Source organism: Leuciscus leuciscus (genome assembly GCF_965113295.1).
Source record: "Leuciscus leuciscus genome assembly, chromosome: 5".
Classification (NCBI taxonomy): domain Eukaryota; kingdom Metazoa; phylum Chordata; class Actinopteri; order Cypriniformes; family Leuciscidae; genus Leuciscus; species Leuciscus leuciscus.
In genome coordinates this window covers 51,555,535-51,580,898 of record NC_138729.1, presented here as the reverse complement: position 1 = coordinate 51,580,898, position 25,364 = coordinate 51,555,535, and the positions used below count along the sequence as shown (strand labels likewise).

Below are 25,364 nucleotides of genomic sequence, written 5' to 3'. Positions count from 1 at the left end.
GTGAAGGCTTTCCATTCCATCCCGTCTCCCAGAGCGAACACATTATTACTCTCTCAGAGTCTCCGTTTGCTCATCACTGTCCTCATCCCAAACCTTTCTTACGGATTTTCCCAGTCTCTCTGTTTGGTTGGAATACAGAAGCAGGAGTGCAAAGCTCAACTACACTAATATACTGATCCTGGAAAATGTACTGGTATTGATATGGTGAAAACTAGGGCTGTGCAACGATTAATCGCATCCAAAATAAAAGTGTGTGTTTACATAATATATGTGTGTGTTCTGTGTGTGTGTGTGTGTGTGTGTGTGTGTGTGTGTGTTAGAGCTGTATGATAAATCACGATTAATCGCATCCAAAATAAAAGTGTGTGTTTACATAATATATGTGTGTGTTCTGTGTGTGTGTGTGTGTGTGTGTGTGTGTTAGAGCTGTATGATAAATCACGATTAATCGCATCCAAAATAAAAGTTGGTGTTAACATAATATATGTGTGTGTACTGTGTATAATTATTTGGTATATATAAATACACACACACATGCCTGTATATATTTCAGAATTGTTTTGTTATTTTATATATAAAATATTTATAAATATATACACAGGATATACATGCAAATATTTCTCAAATATATACATGCATGTATTATGTAAACACAAACTTTTATTTTGGATGCGATTAATAGTTGCACAGCCCTAGTAAAGCTTTACACAGACTCAAAGCATCTGGCTAGTGTGTGTGTGTGAATGTTTATATTCTAGGGAGACCGTCTGAAGCTCGATGTGGCCCCAAACACACACACACACACACACACACACACACACACACACACACACACACACACACACACACACACACAAAGAATATAGCCTTTGAGACAATAACAGTGGTGCCTTGTGATCAGACACACACAAAGCTTGCCTTGTCTCTCATTTCACTCTGAGAAACACACATTTCATGAAGGAAAGACGTACAGTATCTCTATCTTTACTGATAAAACCTGCCAAGACCCTCAACTCTGCTCCTCGAGGACCGTTTACAACCGACACACTGTCAAAATGAGGCATTTCCAGGAACAAAACATTTACCAATCTGGAGAATCAAAGCTTTCTTCAAGCACTGCCGTAAATCTGAGCAGCACGTCATATCTTTCAACCTTTGTCCATCATAACGATATATCGCAAACACGCGAGTTATGAATGGACTGTGTGTTGTCCAAGACACACAAACACAGAAGCGTTCGCTTCAGTTTAAAGAAAGACTCATATTATATTATGAGGCATTAAATGTATCTTTTGAAATAAAAAAAAGCATATTGTTGTCCTATTGTTAGTTTAATCGCTTCTATTGTTCACCACATTTGTAAGTCGCTTTGGATAAAAGCGTCTGCTAAATGATTGAATGTAAATAAACTATAAAAACACACTCATTTTTTCCCTCCCTAAAACACACATGACAAGAAGTTTCTTGTAATATGCACATATAAAAGTACACAACTACACAACGACTGAAGACGTCTGCGAGCTCAAGTCAAGGGCAGGGCTGAAAACATGATTAATGATTGACATGATATTCTTCATTGATTGACAGCCTGTGAGGAAGGGCTGAGGAATGAGACTTCACTGAACAGACAACATTCCTGAAGGGACTAATAACGCAGAATATTATCACACAAAAATATGTTTTTCTAAACACATATGAGTGAAACACAAGAGGAGAAGAATCTCAGTGACTATGAATATAGATTTATGCGAGGAATATAACTGATAATAACAGAAAAATGAACCCCCTTTGAGTTTACATTGACATGAAGGTGAGAAAATAGTTAATTTATGGGTGAAAAACCAAGTGATACTATATTTAATGATAGTCCTATACCTCAACATCGCACAATACAACAATATAAACTCTCAGCTAATCTAAAAGTCGAGCATAAACTCCCCTAGGCTTAGTAAATTATGCAAACCCGCATTTAATTACACATGATACGCAGTGTCAAATAAAACAGCTCGAGGAGATTTGGATTTTGTAGAGTAAAAGTGGGCGTGGCGAAATCTATCAATATTTCACACAGAGGCGATCAATCACTTTTAAAGAAGTGTCATTTCTCCAAAATGAACGCACTCAACTCAGAAATAAAGGGTTAACTGTATACTTGAGGAAATGCATGATGTATGTGGAGAAGGAGTTTGATTGAGAAGCTCTTCATGCAGTGAGCTAACACCAGTAGCACTACAGCTACGAGGCCATTAAACACTAACAACTCGTTTTGAGATCGTTTTTACCTCGATTTTGTCCACGTTCCGTGCGCAACCGACCACTTTCATGCCGTGCTGAACGAGAACGCGCGCGACAGCCGCTCCGATCCCGACAGACGCTCCGGTGACCAACGCGACTCTCCCCTTCCAGCGCTCCATCATCATCTTCATCCGATACAGTGTATCACAATCCCTGCAACGTCACAATGTAACAAAGAATTCTAATCCGCGCCTGAATGGAACAATGTATCAGATCGCGCGCGGTTGTTACTTTGTGTCGCGCGCGCGCGGTAATATTAATATCTCTCTGATTCAGAAGAAGAGTATCAGTCAGTCAGTGTGTTTAGGGCGGGAACAAATCACTCAAGCCCTCCCTGATCTTCTGCCCGCTCGCTCACACACCCAGGAACAGCTCGACACACACACACACACACACACACACACACACACACACACACGGATACAATCACAGCAGAACCCGCGGTTAATTATTAACGACCGAAGAAAAGATAAGTTTGGTTGTTGTCACCGTCTGCGCCGTTTTTTTTTCACTCATTAATTTATACTGTACATGAACGCTGTATTGAATGTGTACACTAAAAAAAAAAAAAAAAAAAATTGCTTTAACTCATCAAAATAAGCAATTTTCAACTTAAAAAAAAATGTTATACAATATTCAACAAATTTTTTTAAGTCAGTTTAATGTAATTTAAGTTTAAATGAATGTCATGAATGTCCTCGGATTCAAACTCGTTACTTTTAAAACCGGTCATAAATGTCACTTGACATCATGTGTAGAGTATATTGCTAATATTGGGAAAATATAATCACAAGTGTAAATTCTCATCAGTTGTCTAATAAAAATGATATTGAACACGATTTTTTTTTTTTTTAAAGAAATGTGCTTTTAAAGCATTTTAGTGAACACTGGACTTTTACACACACGAAAATAAACAAGGTCGAAACTCTTAAACTCTTGATACAGTTTTGCATCAGGTGATAATATATTTAGATCGTTTGTTAGTCACTTTTTATTGTCTGTATTTTAATGAAACATGAGAAACTGAACAAAACACGCCATCTAGTGGCTGACTAATTTTAACATTATAAGAAAAAGTTAGAAGTAATAAAACAAGCTGTTTAACAGCCTATCATGGGAACTCGAGTCATATTTTTATATGCTAACCAAATTAGATATTTACAAACCTATATCCCAATAGAAACACTCACAAGAGACATGAAACACATTCGAGATCTGATGCATATTAATAAATATTCTTTATTTAGTAAATTTTGCACATTGCTTTCAACATCACATCCAGTCTTCTGTATAAATGGATGTTTTCATCTTCCTGTAAAATCTTTTCATTCAGATCATTTTATTTCTGTACACATTTATTGGTACAATTCTTGCCACTAAAATTGTCACAGTCAGAGAAACAATCTGGGAGAAAAACAAACAAAAAAACAAAAAACAAAGAAATGCTTCACAAACAATACATTAAGACTATCAACATCTAACCCTACAGCCAAGCCCTGCAAGCTCGATTATCATTTTAATAACTGTGTTCCTAACGACCTGCTCCCTAATCACTGTGTCGAGAGAGAGAAAGGAAAACAAAGCCAGCTTGTGATTGGTTGAGAAGTGAAAGAGGAGGAGCCTGAAGGGGAAGACCTGTATATAGATGCGGAAAAAGACGTGGAACTTTACCCAAAAAACATGAACGTTGTCAAACACAGCGCTGAAACTGATTCTTTTACCCATTTCATATTCCCAAACTCTTGGCTGAACAAAGCAACGATGCAGCAGTGATCATCATGAGTGTTTTCACGGTCTATAAAAGTGTGTGTGTGTTAGTGAGCGTGTGCGGTGGGCAGCCACTCTCCACGGCAGTATTTGGTGAAGCGGTCTTTAAGGTGCTGTCTGTACTGGTCTCGTGTTCGGTAGAAGGACTTGTTGTTCTCCACGAACGACTGGATCTCGTCCTGTGTCAGGCAGTTCTCTTCATCTGAGGTCACTTCAGATTCATTCTGTGCAAAAGAAATCAGAAGAAATAATTTTTTTTTATTATCACTATGCAATTATTTCAATAAACAAATAGTAGTGAATAATGAACAATTTCATTTTTAACTAGATTAAAAAGTTCGTCGAGACAAACCTTTAAGTAGTTTGAAGTTTAAAGTAGTTTGAAGTTTAAAGTAGTTTAAAGTAGGCAGAAGTTTGAAGTAGTTTAAAGTTGCTAGGGTGTTCTGGGTGGTTGCTAGGCGGTTGCTAGGGTGTTCTGGGTGGTTGATATGGTGTTGCTAGGCGGTTGCTAGGGTATTCTGGGTGGTTGCTAGGCGGTTGCTAGGGTCTTTTGGGTGGTTGCTAGGGTGTACCGGATGGTTGCTATGGTGTTGCTAGGCAGTTGCTAGGGTATTGGCTCTCTCAAGCCAGCTTAATGAACTGAGCAAAGTACATTATTAGACCGTTTATTCTCCTAATCAGGGCCTAAAACAACTTAAGAAAATGTACTGGACATTAATCATTTTTACCAGCCATGAAAATGTACCAGTAATGACTCCAACATTTTAGATACCAGTGAAAATGCACACTTCTGTATTCTAGCTGAAACCACTATCCTAACTAATATACATTTAAAACATTAGGACACGCAAACAGTCAGTAATAATATAAGAACAAATAATCAAAATTGCAATAAAAAGCACAAATAAATACAACATAAAAGATACAAATGAAATAAACAGTGCTTTTCAGACACAGAAATGTAATAAAGCAAGCAAATGTAAAACACTACTACATAATCTTAACTACTGTATAAATTAAACATCCTTATTAATTAATCCTTATTAAAGTTATTCATTCAAGAGCAGTGAGCGAACACTATTTGAATCTTATATTTGCAATAAGAATGTGAATAATATCCAAGTTTTTTGTACCTTATTTGAATCGAAAGTAGAAATCGATAAGAATCGGAATCAAGAAGCAGAATCGAATGTAGGAATTGTAAGAACTCAAGCGATGCTAGCCCTGTCACGATAACTACTTAGTGTTGTGCGATATATTGTCCCAGAAATAATTGCGATAAACTATATTATTGTCATTTTAAGACCATTTTATGCCTGTGAATATAGTATCATAATATACAGTAACAGCACAACAATGCAAGTCGGCCTACACACTTTCAAATGACAACAGCCTTATAATTCCTCAGATCACGGAAATGAAGTGTCAACAAACTTGAATAAGTAGTAAATAAACATTTTATTTTAAAAACGCGCAAAGTAACGAGTAGAAATAAGCGGAGCAATAGCAATAGTGTCCTCCTCACAGCACCGGTGCTCGGCCCTATAGACACACTTACAAATGCACTTATGGAGATTCTCCACTTCCCCTGTCCTTCTTTTCTCTGTGAAGAAAGTGCGCACACTATTGCTGAAAACACAAACCCTAATAAGCAGTCAGATGTCCATATGAACAAAGACAGAAGCTTCAACAGGCCACATCTGCTGCTAAAACTGTTTGAAATCGAGTGCATTTGGACTTGCTTTTCTAAACGGCCTGTAGTTTTCAGGAAAACACGATAACGCCTCAAATGACCACCATGTGGATGACCGCTCTGTGTGTGAAGGAACTGCCCGAGCCGATGTTGGTGACGTTCATTAATGTAAACATAATAGGCGATATATTGTGTCACCAAAAACTATTGAGATCATGTGCGATTAGTCGATATATTGATCATTGCGACAGGCCTAAGCGATACGAGACGTGTGAACACTCACCAGTAGCTCCATGAGGCTCTTGTTCACCTCTGTGCAAGTGTCCGGCGAGAGAGGCTGACTGTGGAAACACTCGCTGCTGGTCACATGATGCCTGAAGCTCTCTAAGGACTCACAGCACAGCTCTTTGCTTCTGCACAGATGTGGTGAAGGAGAGGAGGACTCGTGAACGGCAGCAGATCCTCTCCGACTGACGTCTGATACGCAGAGCTCCTCCGCTTTAGACGCCTGAGAGGGGAAAACATCACAACTTCAGTAAGAACAATTTTTTTATTTTACCAAAACCGAACATTTTAATTTTAATTTAGCCAAAAACAAGAATAAAAGCCAGTCTGCTACCCTGCACCTTCTTCAAAGCTCGAACTGTGACTTTTTGCACACATTACACTAATGTACAGTTTAAAAGTTTAAAATAGAAGTTTATTTTTATTAATAATATGTTAATTCCTTGTTTTCTTACAATTTTGATGCACCTGTGCACCTTGTACATGTTGTACTTGGCAATAAAAGCTGATTCTGATTCTAAAATATATTTATTAAGCATTTAATTGATCAGATTTATTCAGTATAAACAATCAAATACATTTTTTTAGGGGTTCAAGCATGAAATGCTGAAACCCTATTGTAATTGTAAGGATTTGTAAAACGCATCGTGCAGGACAAACCGTAAGGCCTAGAGACGTGAAACCTGGCCAGATGGTAGGCCTCAATTTGGGGAGAACCTATCAGAGTATGACCCCGATTAGCCCATAGGTGGCGCTACAGCAACCATAAATCGCTCATAACTCTTAGTCCGAGAGTTTGTCTTAGTCCGAGAGTTTGTCCTAGACTCAAGTGTCTTACACCACTGTGATCCCTGGCTCAATGCAGACAAAATGTGTATCTCCAATTTCGCTTTAGGCAGGAAAAATGTTCTGCTGTCGAATTTTGTCCAAAACCTACTTTTGCGAACTAGTCCCTGGTTTTTCGCCCGATCGGAACCAGACCAGTCTAGGACAATTCTCTGGACTGCCTAGATCAATAATTATCGGAAAAAAGTTTAACTTTTGCATTTGGGTGGCTGTAACAGGGTCATTTAGAAAAAGGGGCATGACAAAATACACTCAAAAGCCTTTAATAAATCCTAAAGGAAAACTCAGAACTTCACAGAAATTGATGAGCATATGTGTCATAACATGGTGAGGAAGCATGCAGAGTTTCATGGAGATCGGACCATAGGTGGCGCTATAACTGTTAAAATGCTTTAAAACCATATATTTCCTATGGTAAATTGCCTGTATTGGCTGTAAATGGTCTTTTCCATCTATGATGTCAGTGGTTAAAAGTTTGCTTAAATGCTTGAACCCCGCTAAATGCTGCTTGCAGCTTTAATTTAACAATTTAAATTGCAATATAGTGCTTGCATTTAGCAAAATTTGAGTTACATGTCAAAAGTAACAAAGCTTATTGTGATCATTGGATGGAAGTAATGGCTAATAATAATGTTCAGTGGAGTTGTGTTCATGCATCAACTGAGAACAGCAGAGACTAAAATATCTCAGTTCATCAAACTGAAGATCGATTAAACATGACGAATCGACATCATCACCCCCCCCGCTCGGACATGTTTACCTGTTATAGTTTCTCCAGAACACACACTCACACAGTCTATTGGAAAAATGCTATTTAAACGTCACTATTTTTGCAGATTTTGGACAAAACCAAATATTCTGAAACTTCAGTGCATCACTAAAAGAATGGGAATATTTACACACAAAATGAATGTGATATATTTTTGGCATTAATATTATGATTATGAAATGTGTGTCTCCCATTATCCTGCAGAGATGCTTGTATTTGTAATATTGGTAACACTTTACAATAAGGTTCATTAGTTAAAGGAGAAGTTCACTTTTAAAAAAACTTTTGCTGATAATTTACTCACCCCCATGTCATCCAAGATGTCCATGTCTTTCTTTCTTCAGTCGAAAAGAAATTAAGGTTTTTGATGAAAACATTCCAGGATTTTTCCACATATTATGGATTCCATTGGGACCCAAACGGTTCAAGGTCCAAATGACAGTTTCATTGCCGCTTCAAAGGGCTTTAAACGATACCAGACGATGAATAAGGGTCTTATCTAGCGAAACGATCGGTCATTTCAAAAATAAAATAAAAAGTTGACGTTTTATAAGCACAAATGTTCGGCTTGCTCTGTTCTGTGATGCGCGTTCGTGACGTCACGTAATACGCAATTACGTTGAAAAGGTCACGCTTGAAAAATTGAAGAAAATGTTCTTTTTGGCTTTTTAATATTAAAACACTCAGGATGCGCACACGAAATGGGCATTTTAAACGATAAACTGACACAAATACATTTGAAAATGTTTATATGGTCCTCCTTCCGCACATTTGTAAACACATCAAACTTGACCTTTTCAACGTAATTGCGTATTACGTGACGTCACGAACGCGCATCACAGAACAGAGCAAGGCGAACATTTGTGCTTATAAAACGTCAACTTTTTATTTTATTTTTGAAATGACCGATCGTTTCGCTAGATAAGACCCTTATTCATCGTCTGGTATCGTTTAAAGCCCTTTGAAGCGGCAATGAAACTGTCATTTGGACCTTGAACCGTTTGGGTCCCAATGGAATCCATAATATGTGGAAAAATCCTGGAATGTTTTCATCAAAAACCTTAATTTCTTTTCGACTGAAGAAAGAAAGACATGGACATCTTGGATGACATGGGGGTGAGTAAATTATCAGCAAAAGTTTTTTCAAAAGTGAACTTCTCCTTTAACTACATTAGTTAGCATGCCATTAACTAACAGTGAACTGCACGTTTACAACATTTATTAATCTTTGCTCATGCTAATTTCAACATTTACTAATACTTTAATACAATTTTGTTAACATTAGTTAATGCACTGTGAACTAACAATGAACAGCTGTGTTTTCATCATCTAACGTTAACAAAGATGAACAAATACAGTAACAAATGTATTGCTCATGATTAGTTAGTTAATACATCAATGTTAACTAATGAACCTTATTGTAAAGTGGGTTACACTATTTTAAGGTGTCATTGTTACAGTGTAATTATACATTTAAGTACTGAGTAATATTAACTACATGTACTTTAGGGTTAGGGTAGGATTAGGGTTTGTTGCATGTAATTATGCATAATTTACTGTTATTACTATGGTAAGTACATGTAACAAGGACACTGTAAAATAAAGTGTTACCGTAATATTTAGCAGATAAAGCATCAAAACGCAGTTCTTTCCATTTCATCAAAGATGTTCAGCCAGATATGAATCAATAATGACAAGACGGGCCTAACAATACTCACTATATGTAAACTCCCACAAAGTGACGCCTTGTTTTTCCTTTTCTTCTTTTTATTTTTGCCGTTCGTGTTGTCTTCAGAGTTAGCCCAGCACTCGACACAACTGTCCACGGCGTCCTCCTCCTTCTCCTCCGAGCAGTGGTGACTACATGAGCATTCACCTGAAGACAAACACACATATCATCACTATCACACAATCTATCACACAAATACGTCAGATATGATCCTGACTATCCATAAAAACAGCAGAACTCTCGCAAAATAAAAAAAATTAAAAAATCTGACTGGCTGGCTTTACGCAATCAGGATGCACAGGTTTTTGAATCAGTCCAAACAGGAAACAAAAATGATGTTTACACGTTTCCAGAATAAGATGCAATGTCAACACAGTTGAGTAGACAAATGTTTGACCATCTATAATCATAATAACGTTGCTTTACCCGTTTCATCATGGTTACACATGCCCTCGGTGCAGGCCACATCTGAGCCCTCTCTAGAGCCCGTCTCACTGCCCTCCATACTGGAGCAGTAACCACAGTCACTGCCGTTACTGTGAGGCAACACTACTAGAGGAACAAACAGGCACAAACACACCAGTCAGAGGCATTCTGGGTACTACAAATATTTTATAATAAGGGGCAATATTTGCCACCTTAAATTGATTTCCAGGGCATTTTTACCTTATTAGATGTATGCATCGTCCTTTGTTAAATTATATTTAATCAAATTCAATTAGAATAGAGACACTGTGGAGTGTTACCAATCAAATGTCATAATGACACGTCAAGTCTCCATTTATATCGCGCTTTTAACAATATGGATTGTTTCAAAGCAGCTTTACATTGATAATAGGAAATTGAAGCAATAGAGATTGTTTAGGCTTTACAGCAGATCTAGAATAAAGTTATTGTCCAGATAAAGTTAGTTTGATTGATTAACTTCCGTTGCGAAGATCATTAGTTATTAACTTAGGGGCCGCTAACACGACACTGTTCGCACAACAACAGTGTTTGGAGTTTGAGAACGCAGCTTGAAACAGGTTCCAAGATGCAAGCGTTGACGGCGTGCACATGTGTATCACGTGTTTAGTCTATAGGTATGAGCGTTTGAATATATATATGTGCGCAAGCGTGTCTTTTTTTACAAACTGACCTCACCGAATTACTTGTCTGGCCTTAAAAATTCATAATATACATTTTTTTTTGCATTATCCAAGTGAACTGGAATAATTTTGACAATGTTTAATCTGTACTAAGGTAAAGGGAGGGAGGCCTTCACAGGGGAGACATATCACACATCTTTACCTTTCTGTGTTTTGGGGGAGCGCAGGATTGAGGTCGCGGGACAGGTACAGGAGGAGCTCTCGCTGGTGATGATGACCTCCACACTGCCAGACTCCTCTCCACTCCCACACGACTTACAGCCGCCGTCCACTGACTCAGACGAACCCTGAGGAAACACCACAATACAAATAAATTAATAAATAAATACGACCTCACGTTGTCGTGTCAATCACGTTCACACACAGCCTCGGAAACTTTTGTCTGTCATAAAAAAATAGAATAGAGCTTTATCGTCATTGTAAACAACCAGTCATTACCTCATCAAGACTTTTATCTTTCTCCCCCTCCGCCTCTTGTTCAAAACCACACTTGTTTTTGCGTCTGTTCTTGCGTTTTTGCCTCTTCTTCTCCTGTTTGAGTTCTTTGGCTCTCTCCTCTTCTGAGAGCTCCTCACAGAGCTGCTCCAGTCTGCTGATGCCCTGAACCCTCTCCACCGCCATCTGCACATCATTCAACACGGATCACGTGAGCCTCAGATTCAGACACAACACCGTCAAATACAGCACTTCCCACAAGGACAAAAACAGAATTTTTTTTTTTTTACTTTCAGTAAAGTAGTTTAAATCTATGTATTCACAAAAAAATTACACAAGCATTTTATTTTATATCCTTTAACATTTAATGATTTAGCAGACGCTTTTATCCAAAGCGACTTACAAATGAGGAGAGCAATTAAACTAACAATAGGACAACAATATGAAAGTATTGTTTTAGTTTTAGAATTATAATTTCCTTGCAACCTTGTGCATGTATACTGTTCAAAACCCTGTGATTTCCCAGTAATAAAGATTTATGTAAATAGTACAAAATTAAATGAACGTTACTCAAACCAGAATGCAACAGATTTGGCCATTAAATAGGACCTGGCTAGTTTTGGCCCACACGTTGGTTTATAGCCAATGCCAAACTAATGTTTCTCATATAAACAAATTTACATGGATGTTGCACATTTTAGGTGGATTGCATGAACTTTAGGTCAAACTAAAAATTACACAAGCATCTTATTTATCTATTTTAGAAGTGTAATTTTCTTGCAACCTTGTATATTCCCAGTAATAAAGACTTATTTAAATAGTACAAAATTAAAAGTAGAAGGTAATGCAACAGATTTGGCTATTTAATAGGTTTTGGCCCACATGTTTGGTTTATAACCAATGCTAAACTTATATTTACATGGATGTTGCACATTTTAGGAGGATTGCATTCAAAATGTAAGATTTTTTTTTTTTTTTTTACAATTGAATGTCATATTTAATAGTTGGATACAGTCAAGAAGGATTTGCATCCTATTCATGGAAAGTGCCATTTAGGTATTGGAAATGAATCATAACATGAACATGAAGCTTTACCTCGAAGCTTTTGCGCAGTGCATCAATGCCCAAATAGAAGAGCATCTGCCACGTCTGCTCCTCGGCTCGCAGCTTCTGCCAGATCCTGTGCAGCCGCTCGTACAGGTGGATCCCCAGACACGTCAACACCTCCTCCTGGGCGATATCTATGGTCTTCGCGTGTCTCTCTCGACGCCTGTGAATGATCACAAACACTTTTAATGAGGGTATGTGCATGATAATGGAATAGCTTATTAGGGGTGGGCGATAGGGCAAGAATATCATATCACGGTTTTTCAGACGGGATAGCAATCCACAATCTTGTTACGATTCTTATTAATGTTGGTTTAAGACGTTTTGCAAGTTACGGAGCAATACTAATTAAAAATATAGCCCTACAAACAGGGCTTGACGTTAACTTTTTTGCTCACCAGCCACTGTGGCTAAGCGGTTTTCCAGTCACTAGCCACTAAGCATTTTCACTGGCCACAATTTTGACATCTGCAATTCAGGGACGGCATTTGCTTGAATGGTCGGTTCATTATGAAAAAATATTTTTAATATCATCTCATAATTTGGCAGCAGGTTTATTAGGCTGCTGTCACTTTAAGACCTGACACACTGATCCATTATACTGTTACACATGCGTTTTCTTTCTCAACTGTTCACATTCACTTAAAACACATAACTGACTGTATTTACGTGAATATTCACCAAGACCGGCATTTTGACATTATTTTGTGTGTATTTGACTGTTTAAGTGCAATAAGCAGTGAAAAAGATCTCAGTTTAGTACTGAGAGACAGCTTTATGTTCGTGCACTTTGGGTGTGAGCTCAAAATCTGAGTAAAATTATGCACAATACGCACAATCCCATGCCGAAATTCAAGCCCTGTAACAGCAACAATATTCATCCGGAGCAAATGAAACGAGTGAGTGTGTGAAGAGAGGCGGGTTCGCTGTCGGAGAGATGAGAGAGAGAGAGAGAGAGAGAGAGAGAGAAAGCTGATATTGTGGATCTATTCCGGGAAATTAGTATTGGAAGCGTTTCAGAATCGATATGCATCAAAAAATCTATATTTTTGACAACACTACATTGCACGTAGTTTATTATTTCAGATGCTTTTTAAAAGACTACAATTGAAAAATGTGTATATTATATATTAAATTCAACCGGCCAAAGTGGCTAGTAGGAGTGACTGCGTTACACTGACGAAATACACACACATTTGACAGGTATTGATGTCAAGCCCTGCCTACAAGGTAACAAAACATGAAAGAAAACAGAATGACTGACTATTTAGGCCAAAGAAGGGTTGGGCGATATAACCAACATTTTATTTAACTTTATTTCATTTAATATTTGCGCAAGTTTCGGGTGTGCACTCTCGGAAAACTGTACATCCAAAGTTTAAACTACTAAGGCTTTAAAGGTGCTCTAAGCGATGTCACGTGTTTTTTAGGCCGAAACATTTTTTGTCACATACAGCAAACATCTCCTCACTATCCGCTGGCTGCCTGTCCCCTGAACACACTGTAAAAAAACGCAATCTCTGTAGACAGCCCAGGCTCCACAAACGGCAACAAAAACAAACTGGCCCAGCCTGGACCACGAAACATAAACAGTGTTCCAGCCAATAACCGACAGGAATGATTTGGGGGTGGGGGTTGGGGGGTTAGTGTGCGTGCACATGAAGGGGGGTGTGGGGGGTGGAGGAGAGAGAAGCATGAAGTTGGGAAGTTAGCTAGAGGAGAGATGTCCTAACAACGACAACGACTAACGTTAGAAATTTATATTCTTGAGAATTTTGATATGGCCGACACACAACGTTCCGATGAACAAATAACAAAGAAGAGGGAAAGGGACAAGGACGAATTTACATCGGAAAATCGTTCAACTCCGCCGGCAGAAGGGCTTCCAATCCGACATTCAGGCGGCTCCGTTTCTGCTGGACAGGGTAAATCCAGTTTGGTTTTTCTAAATGGTTCACGACTGTTTCAGGAAGCACGGAAGGGGGGGGGGGGGGGGGGGGGAGGAGACGGGATGAGGAGGAGGGAAGGTCGAGCTAGCCTCCGTTTCGTTTGACAATACAGGGTGGGCCATTTATATGGATACACCGCAACAACATGGGAATGGCTGGTGACACCAAAGTCCCGTTTGTGGCACACCAGTACATGTGAGGGGGCAAACTCCTCAAGATGGGTGGTGACCATGACATATACTAATGTGCCACAAACAGGACCTCAATATCACCAACCACTCCCATGCCACCACGGTGTATCCAAATAAATGGCCCACCCTGTACTTTGAACATCAACAAGGATCACCCAACATCGCTTAGAGCACCTTTAAAATGCATGCAAATAATAAACTTTTGTGATGTCGACAAACTGCAATGTCAGACAGATGATAATCAACAAACAGCAACTGCATCTGATAGAATGTGCACTGTAGCACAACACTAACCATCTCGTTTTAATCGTTCACGATCTAATATTGTCACATCACACACCTCTATAGCCAATGCTTCCAGTTGATGATACAGTATAATTTGAATTAGGGATGGGGCCGATCCGATCCAGTATCGGGACCGATACCAACGTAATTCACGTATCGGATTTTCCCGATCCAACCTGCGGAGATATCCGATATCCTTGAGTCATGTCTGCGCTTTAACGTTGTCTGCTGAAATGACTCCAAAAGTGATTCCCGCCGGCTAGTCTGCTAGCTGGCTGCAAACTGCGGAATGGATTTCCTGAACGGAGGCGCGGCTCAATGAGACACAGAGTTATGAGACACGCCACCGCTCAGGAAATCCATTCCGCAGTTTGCGGCCGCTGTGTGGAAATTCTTCACACTGGAAACACCGCAGAGCAAGACAGCAAAATGCAATGTTTGCAAAGCCGTAATTCAGAGCTCGTTGAAGCTCCCACGCGTCGTACAACACAACGAATGCAATCAAACATTTAAAAAAGCACCACGTTACTGTGCGTTCACACCAAACGCGAATAGCGCGTCAAATTCGCGTCTGCCGCGTCTAGTTGGACGCTTGAATATTTTGAATCCATTCGCGCGCCCAGAGCGAAATTGACGCTCGTAAAAAGCAAAAGTTTGAAGCGAAATTGACGCGCGTCTGAGGCGAAATCCGCTTGTCTGTTTGCACATGGCTGATGTTGATCGAGCATTCATCGAGAGAGTTACAGCATCGGAGCGAGGATCACCCTTTAGATAGTGTGTGTGTGTGTAAGATGTTTACACTTGCACTTTTCTTATATTTCAAGACTCAAGTATTTGACATTTTGGGAATGTAATAAATATTGACATGACCTACAGTTGCATATTTGTTTTCAGAATGGGATTTTTCCTGTTAACAGGATTTACTGTTTTTCTGACTTCCTTTTCTGACCTTATACTTACCATACATGCATAAATATGTAGGCCTACATATCATACTTGCCTGTTGAGAGGAGTTTATTTCAGCATCATATAAAATAAACAATAATGATAATAATAATATTAAAGCAAACACAGCTCTGGTATCGGAATAGTATCGGTATCGGCCGATATCCAAATTCAGGTATCGGGATCGGATCGGAAGTGAAAAAATGTGGATCGGTGCATCCCTAATTTGAATGCATGTTATATAACATCAGACACATTCAACATTTCTCACATTATCAGTTTATTCGCTATAATTTAGAAAATGGTAACTAAATATGACAAGAACTCAGTTGATATTTCACTGGTTTTGTCCATCCTTCTGTTAGACTGTCACAAATAAATATCTGTCAGCTGTTAAATTTAACTACACAATTAGATAATACCAGTTTAGCTCAACCAATCATTTTGAATGCTTCATTTTGTTCAGTCTGTGGTGTAAAAAGGTCACATTAGCAATTAAAGAAAAAACACTTCAGCAAAACAAAGTGTCTGAATAATTTTTGGTCCCAAATTTGTATAAATTTTACAGGTAGTCACTGTATGAAGAATTTTTGTGAATAATGTGTCACAGTTTACTTTATTTCGCTCTCCTCACTTACATAAATGAACTATAGTGTCCTGCACACACTAGAAAAAAAAAATATATAAAAAAATGATATCAGGTGTCTGAATTTTTGGTTTGACTGTAAACTCCACAGGGACTAAATCACTCACTCATAACCCCCGGCGAATTCTGGTTCTGCTCGGCCCAGTAAGTGAGCGATGAAGTCGGTCTCGCAGCAGACGTGGATGTGGCGCTCGTGTGGACAGCATCGCAAACCCTCGTACAGAGACGCACAGTAGCCTTTCTCTTTACTGCAGTCCAGATCCCCCACCAGGATGTTATACGCTCGCAGAACCTTGTTCTTACAGTCAGTACAGAACCTGAGAATGACATTGCAGAAAGAGGAAATCAGAGATTTTCAGAGACAAAAAGTAAATAATCATCATTAAGGCAAGACACCCCAGGTGAATGTGGGTAAGAAAACAAAACACTACTAAATAAATATCACCCTACTTCACCAGTTGATTGATTACATTAATAATTGCAAACAGTTTTCTGAAATGTTATGTTTAAATATGCAAATGAGGTGTTCTCATTAAATATGCACTAATTTGCATACATTTCTAGAACAAAAATCTGAACATTGGATAAAGCCAGATTAAAAATTCTTGTTTCTTTTTATTATATATTAGTCAAAGGTTTTTACAGAGGGGATTTTGGATATCAACAGCCAACAGCCAAAAATAAATACATTTTTGCCATTTTTTAAAGGAATAACATGTTGTATAAAATCAGGAGAATTATATATGAACAAACCCCTCAGTAAAAACCTTCAGAATATAGATAAGAATAAAACTGTAAAGTTTGGTGTATGTAAGTGTTACTGAAGTGGAGATTTCTGGCTCAATGTAGGAGGAAAAACTCATTTTGAGAGAACGGCCTTTAAAGATATACACTGTCATTGAAATCTACAGACGCAAATAGATAAAGATTCAGTTAAAAGTGTATTTTGGATGTATTTTCTGTCCACTAGTCTGAAAAAAAACTTTATGAAAAGACACAAATCTCAAAACCGACAGATGCATGAAAAAACACTGTTTTTGCCAGTAGTGTCTCGCCTTAATTAACAGAAATGTGTAAGATCACAATCTCGTACCGGTGTTTGCGCAGATACGTCTCCAGAGTCTCCAACAGAGAGGAGCTGTCAATCAGAACCACTTCATCACGACACTCCTGTGACATCAGCTCCCACACGTCCATCCAGCTGCCTCTGCAGGACGGCAAACACAGGTAAATAGGGGTGTAATGATGCCCTCATGTCATGATTCAAAACATATCACCATACTGAACTCACGATACCATATTATTGCTCAAAAACACCAAATGTCACAATGATTAAAAAAATCAGACTCACCCTAAAGGCTTCGGTTTGTGCGTGTCTAAAGAGTGCAGTTGACAGCGTTTGTTCTTTTTACTCTTGGGGATGGAATCAATTATGTTGTTTAACTTTGACCTGCAACAAAGGAATAAAAAGCACACGTTAAGTAACATAAACGACAACAGAGATTAATTTTACAGGCAAGAAAAACAAAGTTCAAATCTATTCAATCGGCATATCCTTTCCCTTACATAACGCACTGAACTTCCATAATGTGTCATTTCCATAATGTAGGTTGGGACTTAAAGGGGTGGTATAATAATGCCCTTTTCACCAGATGTAAAATAAGTCTCTGATGTCCCCAGAGTGTGTGTGTGTGTGAAGTTTTAGCTCAAAATACCCCACAGATATTTTTATATAGCATGTTAAAATTATAATTTTTTGAGGGTGAGCAAAAACGCACCGTTTTTGTGTCTGTCCCTTTAAATGCAAATGAGCTACTGCTCCCGGCACAGGGGGCGGAGCTACAACAGCTTGTGTTCTTTTACTTCACACACACATGCACTGAAAATTTCAAAAACTTTTAGCCTTTTATGTTCAAACCGGAGTCAGACAATGATGGAGAGACTCAAGAAGAAGTGACAACATGTAGAAGCAACAGGACATTTCTGAATGGTTAGTTGATGAATTTATGAAGCTGATGTGTAGTTATCTTCTAGTCATTGATTAGCATATTCTGTCTTGATAATCTATAAATCGTGTTCAGGGGGCGGGGTTTATGTAAATTCTAGGGTTGGTGATGTCACTAACCGGATGTCACTAAACCCGGGAGGAATGTTGTGTAGTCTCTACCAGCCGTTTGTTGTAGTCCTTAAAAAGCCATTTCTTTAAAATAAAATATCTCCCTTTGCTTTGAACTTACAAATGAGGACTAAATTAAGCGAGTCATCGTGAAGAGGCAGAAACAACGCAAGAAGTGCTCAAAATACAAAGTTCAGGCATTGCTCAGAGTAGCATAAGCCAGACAAGGGAGGATTAAAGGAAAAGGAAATATTTTTTTTATTAGACACTATTAGCCATTAGACACTACCCAGTGTTTGCAGAACTCACCCATGAACATAAAAGAGTGTGTAGAGTTTCCTGGGGTCAGTGAGACATGCCCGTGTGACCGACAGCACTCCAGAGGATCCCACAGTGAGCGGTTCCAGCGCGAAGTATCCAGAGTCCGTGAGCTGAGAGAAGAGGTGCTCCACACTGCGCCGGCAGCCCACGCACGGCACCGACTGGGACAGGGCGCTGATGACCTCACGAGACATCACCATCAGTGCCATGTTCAGGTCCTGCTGCTTCAGCATGCTGTGATGCTGGTGGACACAACACAGGAGGGAAAGTCAAGCTTAAAGCCTTAAAAGTCTGACTCTATCTCGTCATTTCTGTCAAGCTGGAGAAGTGATTCAATTCACAAATATACACAGTTTGGGATCAGTAAGATTTGTAATGTTTTTAAAAGAAGTCTCTTCTGCTCACCAAGGCTGCATTTATTTGATCAAAAATACAAACAAACAGTAATATTGTGAAATATTATTACAATTTAAAATAACCGTTTTCTATTTTAATATATTTGAAAATGTAATTTATTCCTGTGATCAAAGCTGAATTTTTAGCATCATTACTCCAAGTCTTCAGTGTCACATGATCCTTCAGAAACCATTCTAATATGATGCTCCAAAAAAACTTGTATTATTGTACAGTTATGTACAATTCTTTTCAGGATCCTTTGATGAACAGTTTTTTTTTTTTTTTTGGCATCCTGACATTAATTTCTTGAAGCAGTAATGAAAATATATTTATTAAAATCAACAAATTGAAAGCAGTACGACTTTTATTGTACAATGACTGTGTTGCATTACTGTAATGAGATTTGTGGTGTAGTTGCTTAATTATCATGAATATTACTATTTTTATTTAATTAAATTTATATGTTACACAACAACAATGTACTAAAAATCGAAAGGTTTTTCCTTTGTCTTTTAAAAAAAGTTTTGCATACAGGCGACAACGTTGTCAAAGCGATCCCAGGTTCACACGGATCTGTGAAAACGACTGAAAACGCAGCATTCTCCTGCCAGGCCATGTGTATGATGTCACAGTGTTCAAAAATTCACGTTTTTTGTAGTTTACACAGAAACGATAACAGTATAGTCTTCAAAAACTTGCACTTTGAAATCTGTTTTCAAAAGTTTACAGCGTTGTGGAAACGGCCCTTTTAATGAATATAAAATACATGTTCTAATTTCTTATTTTTGGTTTTAGGTTGAAATATGACCCAGACATGTTCTTGAAAGGTTTTCAACAATGAGAATTGGAAAAATGTCATTGTTTACCTCAATAAACTGCTTCATTTGTGAACTGTTGATCTGATAGCTGTCAAACTCCAGAACACTGTCAGGAAACTCCATCACCATCTACAAAAAAATACAACATATACAATCAAAATAACACAACACTTCCAAACATACGGTCTGTGACTTTAGTTTGCATTCAGTAAGCATATATAAAGGAACACAAAAACACTTGGTATTCAGTGGTACTTGCCAAGGCAAACCTCTAAAACTGGTTTAATGGTATTAGCCACTGAAATACGCAGATTGACCGATGAATCATGCACAATAATACCAGGAACATATATTTTTGGTTTCATTTTCATTTCACATCAACTTTAAAGGGGTGGTATAATGCCCTTTTCATAAGATGTAAAATAAATCTCTGTCTGATATTTATTTATAAATAAATGTATGTCCCTTTAAATGCAAATGAGCTGCTGCTCCTGGCACAGGGGGCGGAGCTTCAACAGCTTTTACCCAGGGGGGCAGGGTTTCATATTATTTTGAAGTTTCCCCGGGCGCCGCCATTGACTCCCATTCATTTTGGCGTCACTTTGACAGCGAATAACTTTACATCTGAGGCGTTTAAAGACTCCATTTGTCCATTATTTATTTCTAAAGAAACATGAAAATGTATAAAAGGCTCCATTACCTTGTATCTTACGTTATGGCCCCGTAGAAGCAGTTTTTGTAAAAATAGGCTAACGATTGCGTCATAACACGCAACTCTCTGTCGCACAGTAGAGAGATTACCGTATGGACAGGAGGAGAAGCTCACGGGCAATCGGGGGGACGTGGAGGGAAAATGACAAAGTAATTAATCAGAATACTTAGCAAAAGTTTCTCCTGCTCCTAGCTCATAGACACCTCCTACTCACGATCTCCGTCTCTGCAAGTTTCGGAAGGGAATGATTCAGATTTCTCTTGGTACAGCTACTAGTAGATAGACGGGTTGCTCACGTCACATCTACGTCGTCAAGCTCAGTTTGAGTCTGCGCAGTACACTCGACCATCAGGAAGTGAGTGCTTCTAATTGACTTCACTTGTCTCCGTTGAATCCAATGGGGTCGCTGTGTCCAGTTTATATACTGTCTATGCTTTTACCTCACACACATGCACTGAAAATTTCAAAAAACTTTTAGCCTTATATGTTCAAACCGGAGTCAGACAATGATGGAGAGACTCAAGAAGAAGTGACATGTAGAAGCAACAGGATATTTCTGAATGGTTAGTTGATGAATTTATGAAGCTGATGTGTAGTTATCTTCTAGTCATTGATTAGCATATTCTGTCTTGATAATCTATAAATCGTGTTCAGGGGGCGGGGTTTATGTAAATTCTAGGGTTGGTGATGTCACTAACCCGGGAGGAATGTGGTGTAGTCTCTACCAGCCGTTTGTTGTAGTCCTTAAAAAGCCATTTCTTTAAAAGCAAATATCTCCCTTTGCTTTGAACTTTGAGCGTTGTAACTTTGCAGATGTTGTTTATGCTCAAACAGCAACACTACACACTAACTAAAGTTAGAAAAGAATAATTATAATCAACCACCCCTTTAAAGATGGTAAACCAAGTGAAACCAATGAAATGATCTTACCGTGAGTGTGTCATCGATGTACAAGGGAATCTGGCGTGCAAGAAAAAGATACTCCTCTTCCCCGTCCCTGCAGACAGCCACCAGACGAGCCATGTCTCCGCCCAGATCTGCCTGTTAGTGAGAGGACACAATCTCAGTTAGCAAACCCTAAGAATCCTCTAAGAAACCAAAGCATTTGAGTGGTTTGGCCTCCCCTAACTTTCATTCTGTTTTTAATGTGCTTTAAGACAAACCATGTGTAAATTCATAAGTCGACAGCATTGCTGAGTATTTTCTCCTTAAAACTGCAGTGAACCAAAGACAGTCTCAAACACACGCTTTGAAATCGCTGGTGTTTCTGATGTCACAAACTACCTTGTAACCAATCAGATCAATGTGTGATCGTCAACCAGTGGATCTCTGAGCTGAGTGAGTGGAGGCGGGGCTCATTTGCATATTCATAGAACCACGCATACTAAATGAGGCAAGGGAGTCGAGTGCTGCATAACGCCTGCTACAGACTGTGAGATTTCAGAAATCCTAAAAGATCATTACAAATCAAACTGTACAACATGGATCTAATAATCTTGGGTGCGACATGTATGCAGACTGTATGATGACACCTATTGAATCGTAGGCTATGACGCAAGCTAGTGTAGAAGAATAAAACGTCATCAGCATGCGCTAGTGGTAAACGTGTGATGAATCGCACTTTGGCAATTGTTGTTTTTAAGTGTGCTGAAAACAAAGAGGAAGCGAAAGAGGAGATTATGGCTATGAAACGGTTATGGCTATGAAAAAGAGGCCAACTAGGCATGCCCATTTTGTAAATGGAGCTTGAGGTAAGTAACTAAGTTTTTAGTGTCATGTTGATCAATACGCCATTTCATGTTGCATTTTTATTGGCTAGTCAGTAGACGTAGGTCATAGCAGCAAACACACTGTGAGATGATCATGCTAAAATTATCATCTTTGGTCGGAAGACCGTGACAATGGCCGTCTTTTAGTTTGAACATCGTCCTTCGGATGAGACGTAAAACCAAGGTCCTGACTCTCTGTGGTCATTAAAAATCCCATGGCATTTCTCGTAAAGAGTAGGGGTGTAACCCCGGTGTCCTGGCCACATTTCCACCCATTGGCCCTTACCAATCATGGCCTCCTAATAATCCCCTTACATTGAATTGGCGCTATAACTCTCTCTCCACCTATAGCTGGTGTGTGGTGAGCGCACTGGCGCCGTTGTACTGTGGCTGCCGTCGCATCATCCAAGTGGATGCTACACACTGGTGGTGGTAGAGGAGAGATCCCCTGATATGTTTGTAAAGCGCTTTGGGTGTACAGTAGTACATATGAAAGCGCTATATAAATGCCTCATTCTATTCCATCTCTCACATTACGAAATATGATCACCTTTTAGGAGCCACGACCACAGAAATCGCCATGATTGGTCATCTTTCATTTGGGACAGCCCAAAATCGTACAATGTGCATCAGGCATACGGCACCCAAAATTAGAAACACTTCAGTCATCTGACAGACTTGGTTAACTTCAAATTCAAGAACCTTTCAAGGACTTTCCAGGTCCAATGCCCTCAAATTCAAGGACTTAATATGGGGACACATATGTTGTGTTCAACAACAAACGTTGAGGTTCCATCGTAGTAGTTTTGCGCGCGCGTGAACGTCATGGCAATGTACAACACAAAGTACCTCACGTGGGAAACACTTAACGTAGCGCGTAAATGCCCGTAACTAACGTAAATCAAGCAAGCTAGTGGGCATAGGTCAAGAAGTGTTGGCGAAATAACACTTTCATCCGACCTGAGGGGAATAACATGGAATTTTTTCTAGAAAACTTCTTGCACAATATAAATTCAAGCACTTTCAAGGACCTGTATGTTTATTTTCCAAAACTTTCCAGGGCCTTGAATTTTTTTTTTTCAGATTGACAAACTTTCAAGGATTTCAAGGACCCGTGGGAACCCTGATTGTCTACCAGATTTCTAGGAGACGTGTGTGTGTGTGTGTGTGTGTGTGTGTGTGTCGCATAACAGTCTGCCTGGAAACAAAGCTAAAGTGGAGCCAAACCCCCTCATGGAAAAGGAAATCTGTAATGTTTACAACTGTGATAATGAACAAATGAGCACTTATCAGGAACAAATAAACGGCTGATGTTCAAAAGTATGTAACGTTCACGCCATAGACGCCGACCTGTTATTGTAGGGACATCGACTTTACATTTCACTCCCTAAACATGATGCTGAAGTGAACAACACTAACTGTATTTGGTTGCTTTAGATGTCAGTCAGAAGGCCTCTGTCTGGATGGTCCTTGGCCAATGAAAACTGCCACACGAATCTTCATTAATGGTACCTTAACTTAATCGTAACTGCTTTACAAACACTAGCCTTTGTTTGAATTGTTTTTAATGCTCAACCTTCTTCTCTGATAGATAGGCCTAATATCCTTGGTCTTGACGTTTGTGTTAAAGACTCATTTGCAGTCTTTCCCAATTGATAATTTGCATACCAGCTGGGATTTAGACCGTAGTATTGAAATAGACAAAGAAACATGGGAGGCAGTTGTGGACACGGTTCACCTCTCGTCTATTTGTGCAATATTATAGTCAATGTCTTAAGTGCAAACACTGTGTGCCTTCCTAGCAGCCCTTGTAGCTTTGCTAAGGATTATTAGCTTACACATACACTATTATCTGTCTACAGAGGCTTAAACACTTACTACACCCAACTCTACACCCCAGTCTGAAAGAGACACCGATGTACTTGTATCACATTCGCATATAGTTGTATACAATTTCCCAAATAAATGCAGGAACTCTTCAGAGGTGTAAGAGGTCAAGCCACATTACGACAATAAGCAGCTAAACAAACACCAAACCCAGCATCTCAAAGCTCTGAAATATCAAAACACACATTTCAGATTATATTCATAGAACATAAGCTTGGCTGCCTGTTGTCATAACAACAATTACACAAAAAGAGCTGTGCTAATCGCACTCATGTTCCCTCCGATGACACACATGCTAACTTAATTAGCCTGCTAGCCAACGAAATGCTCACACCTTAAACGAATCATTTAACAATATGTAATGCTGTAAATGTCGCAGGGATGGAGTGCGAGATGATGTTACAAAATAAACACATTTTAGTGTGTCGAACTCGCGTTAGCACACGGCTAACCTGTGAAACTTTTCCAAGCTGACTAGCATGCTAGTGCTTTCAGTGTTCCTGCGCGAGCTACAACTTTAAACCCAAACAAAGCATGTTTTACTGCACGTTATACAACGCGCACATGTACTTTTAACATATTAGAAGACATTAGAATTCAAAAGTGTCCTGCCAAAGGTCTACTTTGACTGACGGACTGACTAACTCAGCATTTATCCTCCCCGTAACGTCTCTTTTCAGGCGTTATTGCAGTTAAAACAGCGTCTAAATGCACAGATATCAAGCAGCAGATTTCCTACCCACCTGTTTTCGACAGTTATATTCTTTTCTTGGACAAAAACAAACAAGTGCGACAGAGGCGTTATGTGGCAGGCGAATGTTCTATGACCTTTGGCCCCCCCTATACGTCAGAAAGTAGTTCCGGGCTCTGAGGGCTTGCCGTCACGTGGGCAGTTTGATTGACACATGGGTGGAGACTCTTCTTCTTCTTCTTCTGTGGATTTACTGGCGGGTTGCAAACGGGTAGATATGATATGATAACTTCATCTAAAACCACTTTTTCCTCATTCTTTTAGAATGGTGCATGCATCGCACATTAGTTGATATATTACTTAATTAATTAGTGAATTAATGAAGTATGAAAATATTTTGCATATAGTTTTATGACATAATATTAATTTAGTTAAAAGAATTTGGGATATCAGCAAACATTAGTACTTTAAAATTATTTAATAATTATGCATGCAGGTTTTATGATTGCATTTGTTTAAATATGATTTATTTCAAAGACTGCATGACAGACATATTTGCTTAAA

At 38.9% G+C, this 25,364-nt stretch overlaps 2 protein-coding genes across 4 annotated transcripts in view; both read right to left on the bottom strand.

The window, feature by feature from the left end:
- dhrs11a (dehydrogenase/reductase 11a) overlaps positions 1-2,604 on the bottom strand; it is a 24,826-nt gene extending 22,222 nt beyond the window's left edge. The window contains exon 1 of the mRNA XM_082171312.1: positions 2,283-2,604. Within this exon, the coding sequence (XP_082027438.1) occupies positions 2,283-2,426 (144 nt within the window). The 5' untranslated portion in view covers positions 2,427-2,604. The remainder of the gene's footprint in view (positions 1-2,282) is intronic.
- A 912-nt stretch (positions 2,605-3,516) lies between these two features.
- On the bottom strand, positions 3,517-25,005 carry ggnbp2 (gametogenetin binding protein 2). 3 transcript variants are annotated; one of them, XM_082171240.1, is made up of 14 exons: positions 24,853-25,005; positions 21,384-21,494; positions 19,790-19,870; positions 18,516-18,769; positions 17,442-17,540; positions 17,184-17,297; positions 16,198-16,407; positions 12,063-12,237; positions 10,971-11,153; positions 10,675-10,819; positions 9,811-9,936; positions 9,374-9,531; positions 6,039-6,263; positions 3,517-4,286 (listed from the first exon to the last, which is right to left on the bottom strand). In XM_082171240.1, the coding sequence occupies exons 2-14, from the start codon at positions 21,474-21,476 to the stop codon at positions 4,110-4,112; spliced, it is 2,040 nt and encodes a 679-aa protein (XP_082027366.1). In that variant the 5' UTR covers positions 21,477-21,494; positions 24,853-25,005; the 3' UTR covers positions 3,517-4,109. The 3 variants fall into 3 exon arrangements, with proteins under 3 accessions (XP_082027366.1, XP_082027367.1, XP_082027368.1); XM_082171241.1 differs by having other exon boundaries at positions 9,811-9,933; XM_082171242.1 differs by lacking the exon at positions 9,811-9,936.
- Positions 25,006-25,364: the final 359 nt, after the last annotated feature.

Coding starts and splice junctions, on each gene's coding strand:
- ggnbp2 (XM_082171240.1), bottom strand. CDS start 21,476: ATGGCTCGTCTGGTGGCTGTCTGCAGGGACGGGGAAGAGGAGTATCTT. Junction 18,770..19,789: donor AAATGAAGCAGTTTATTGAG/GTAAACAATGAC, acceptor TGTGTCCACCAG/CATCACAGCATGCTGAAGCA. Junction 17,541..18,515: donor ACACTCTTTTATGTTCATGG/GTGAGTTCTGCA, acceptor CCTTTGTTGCAG/GTCAAAGTTAAACAACATAA.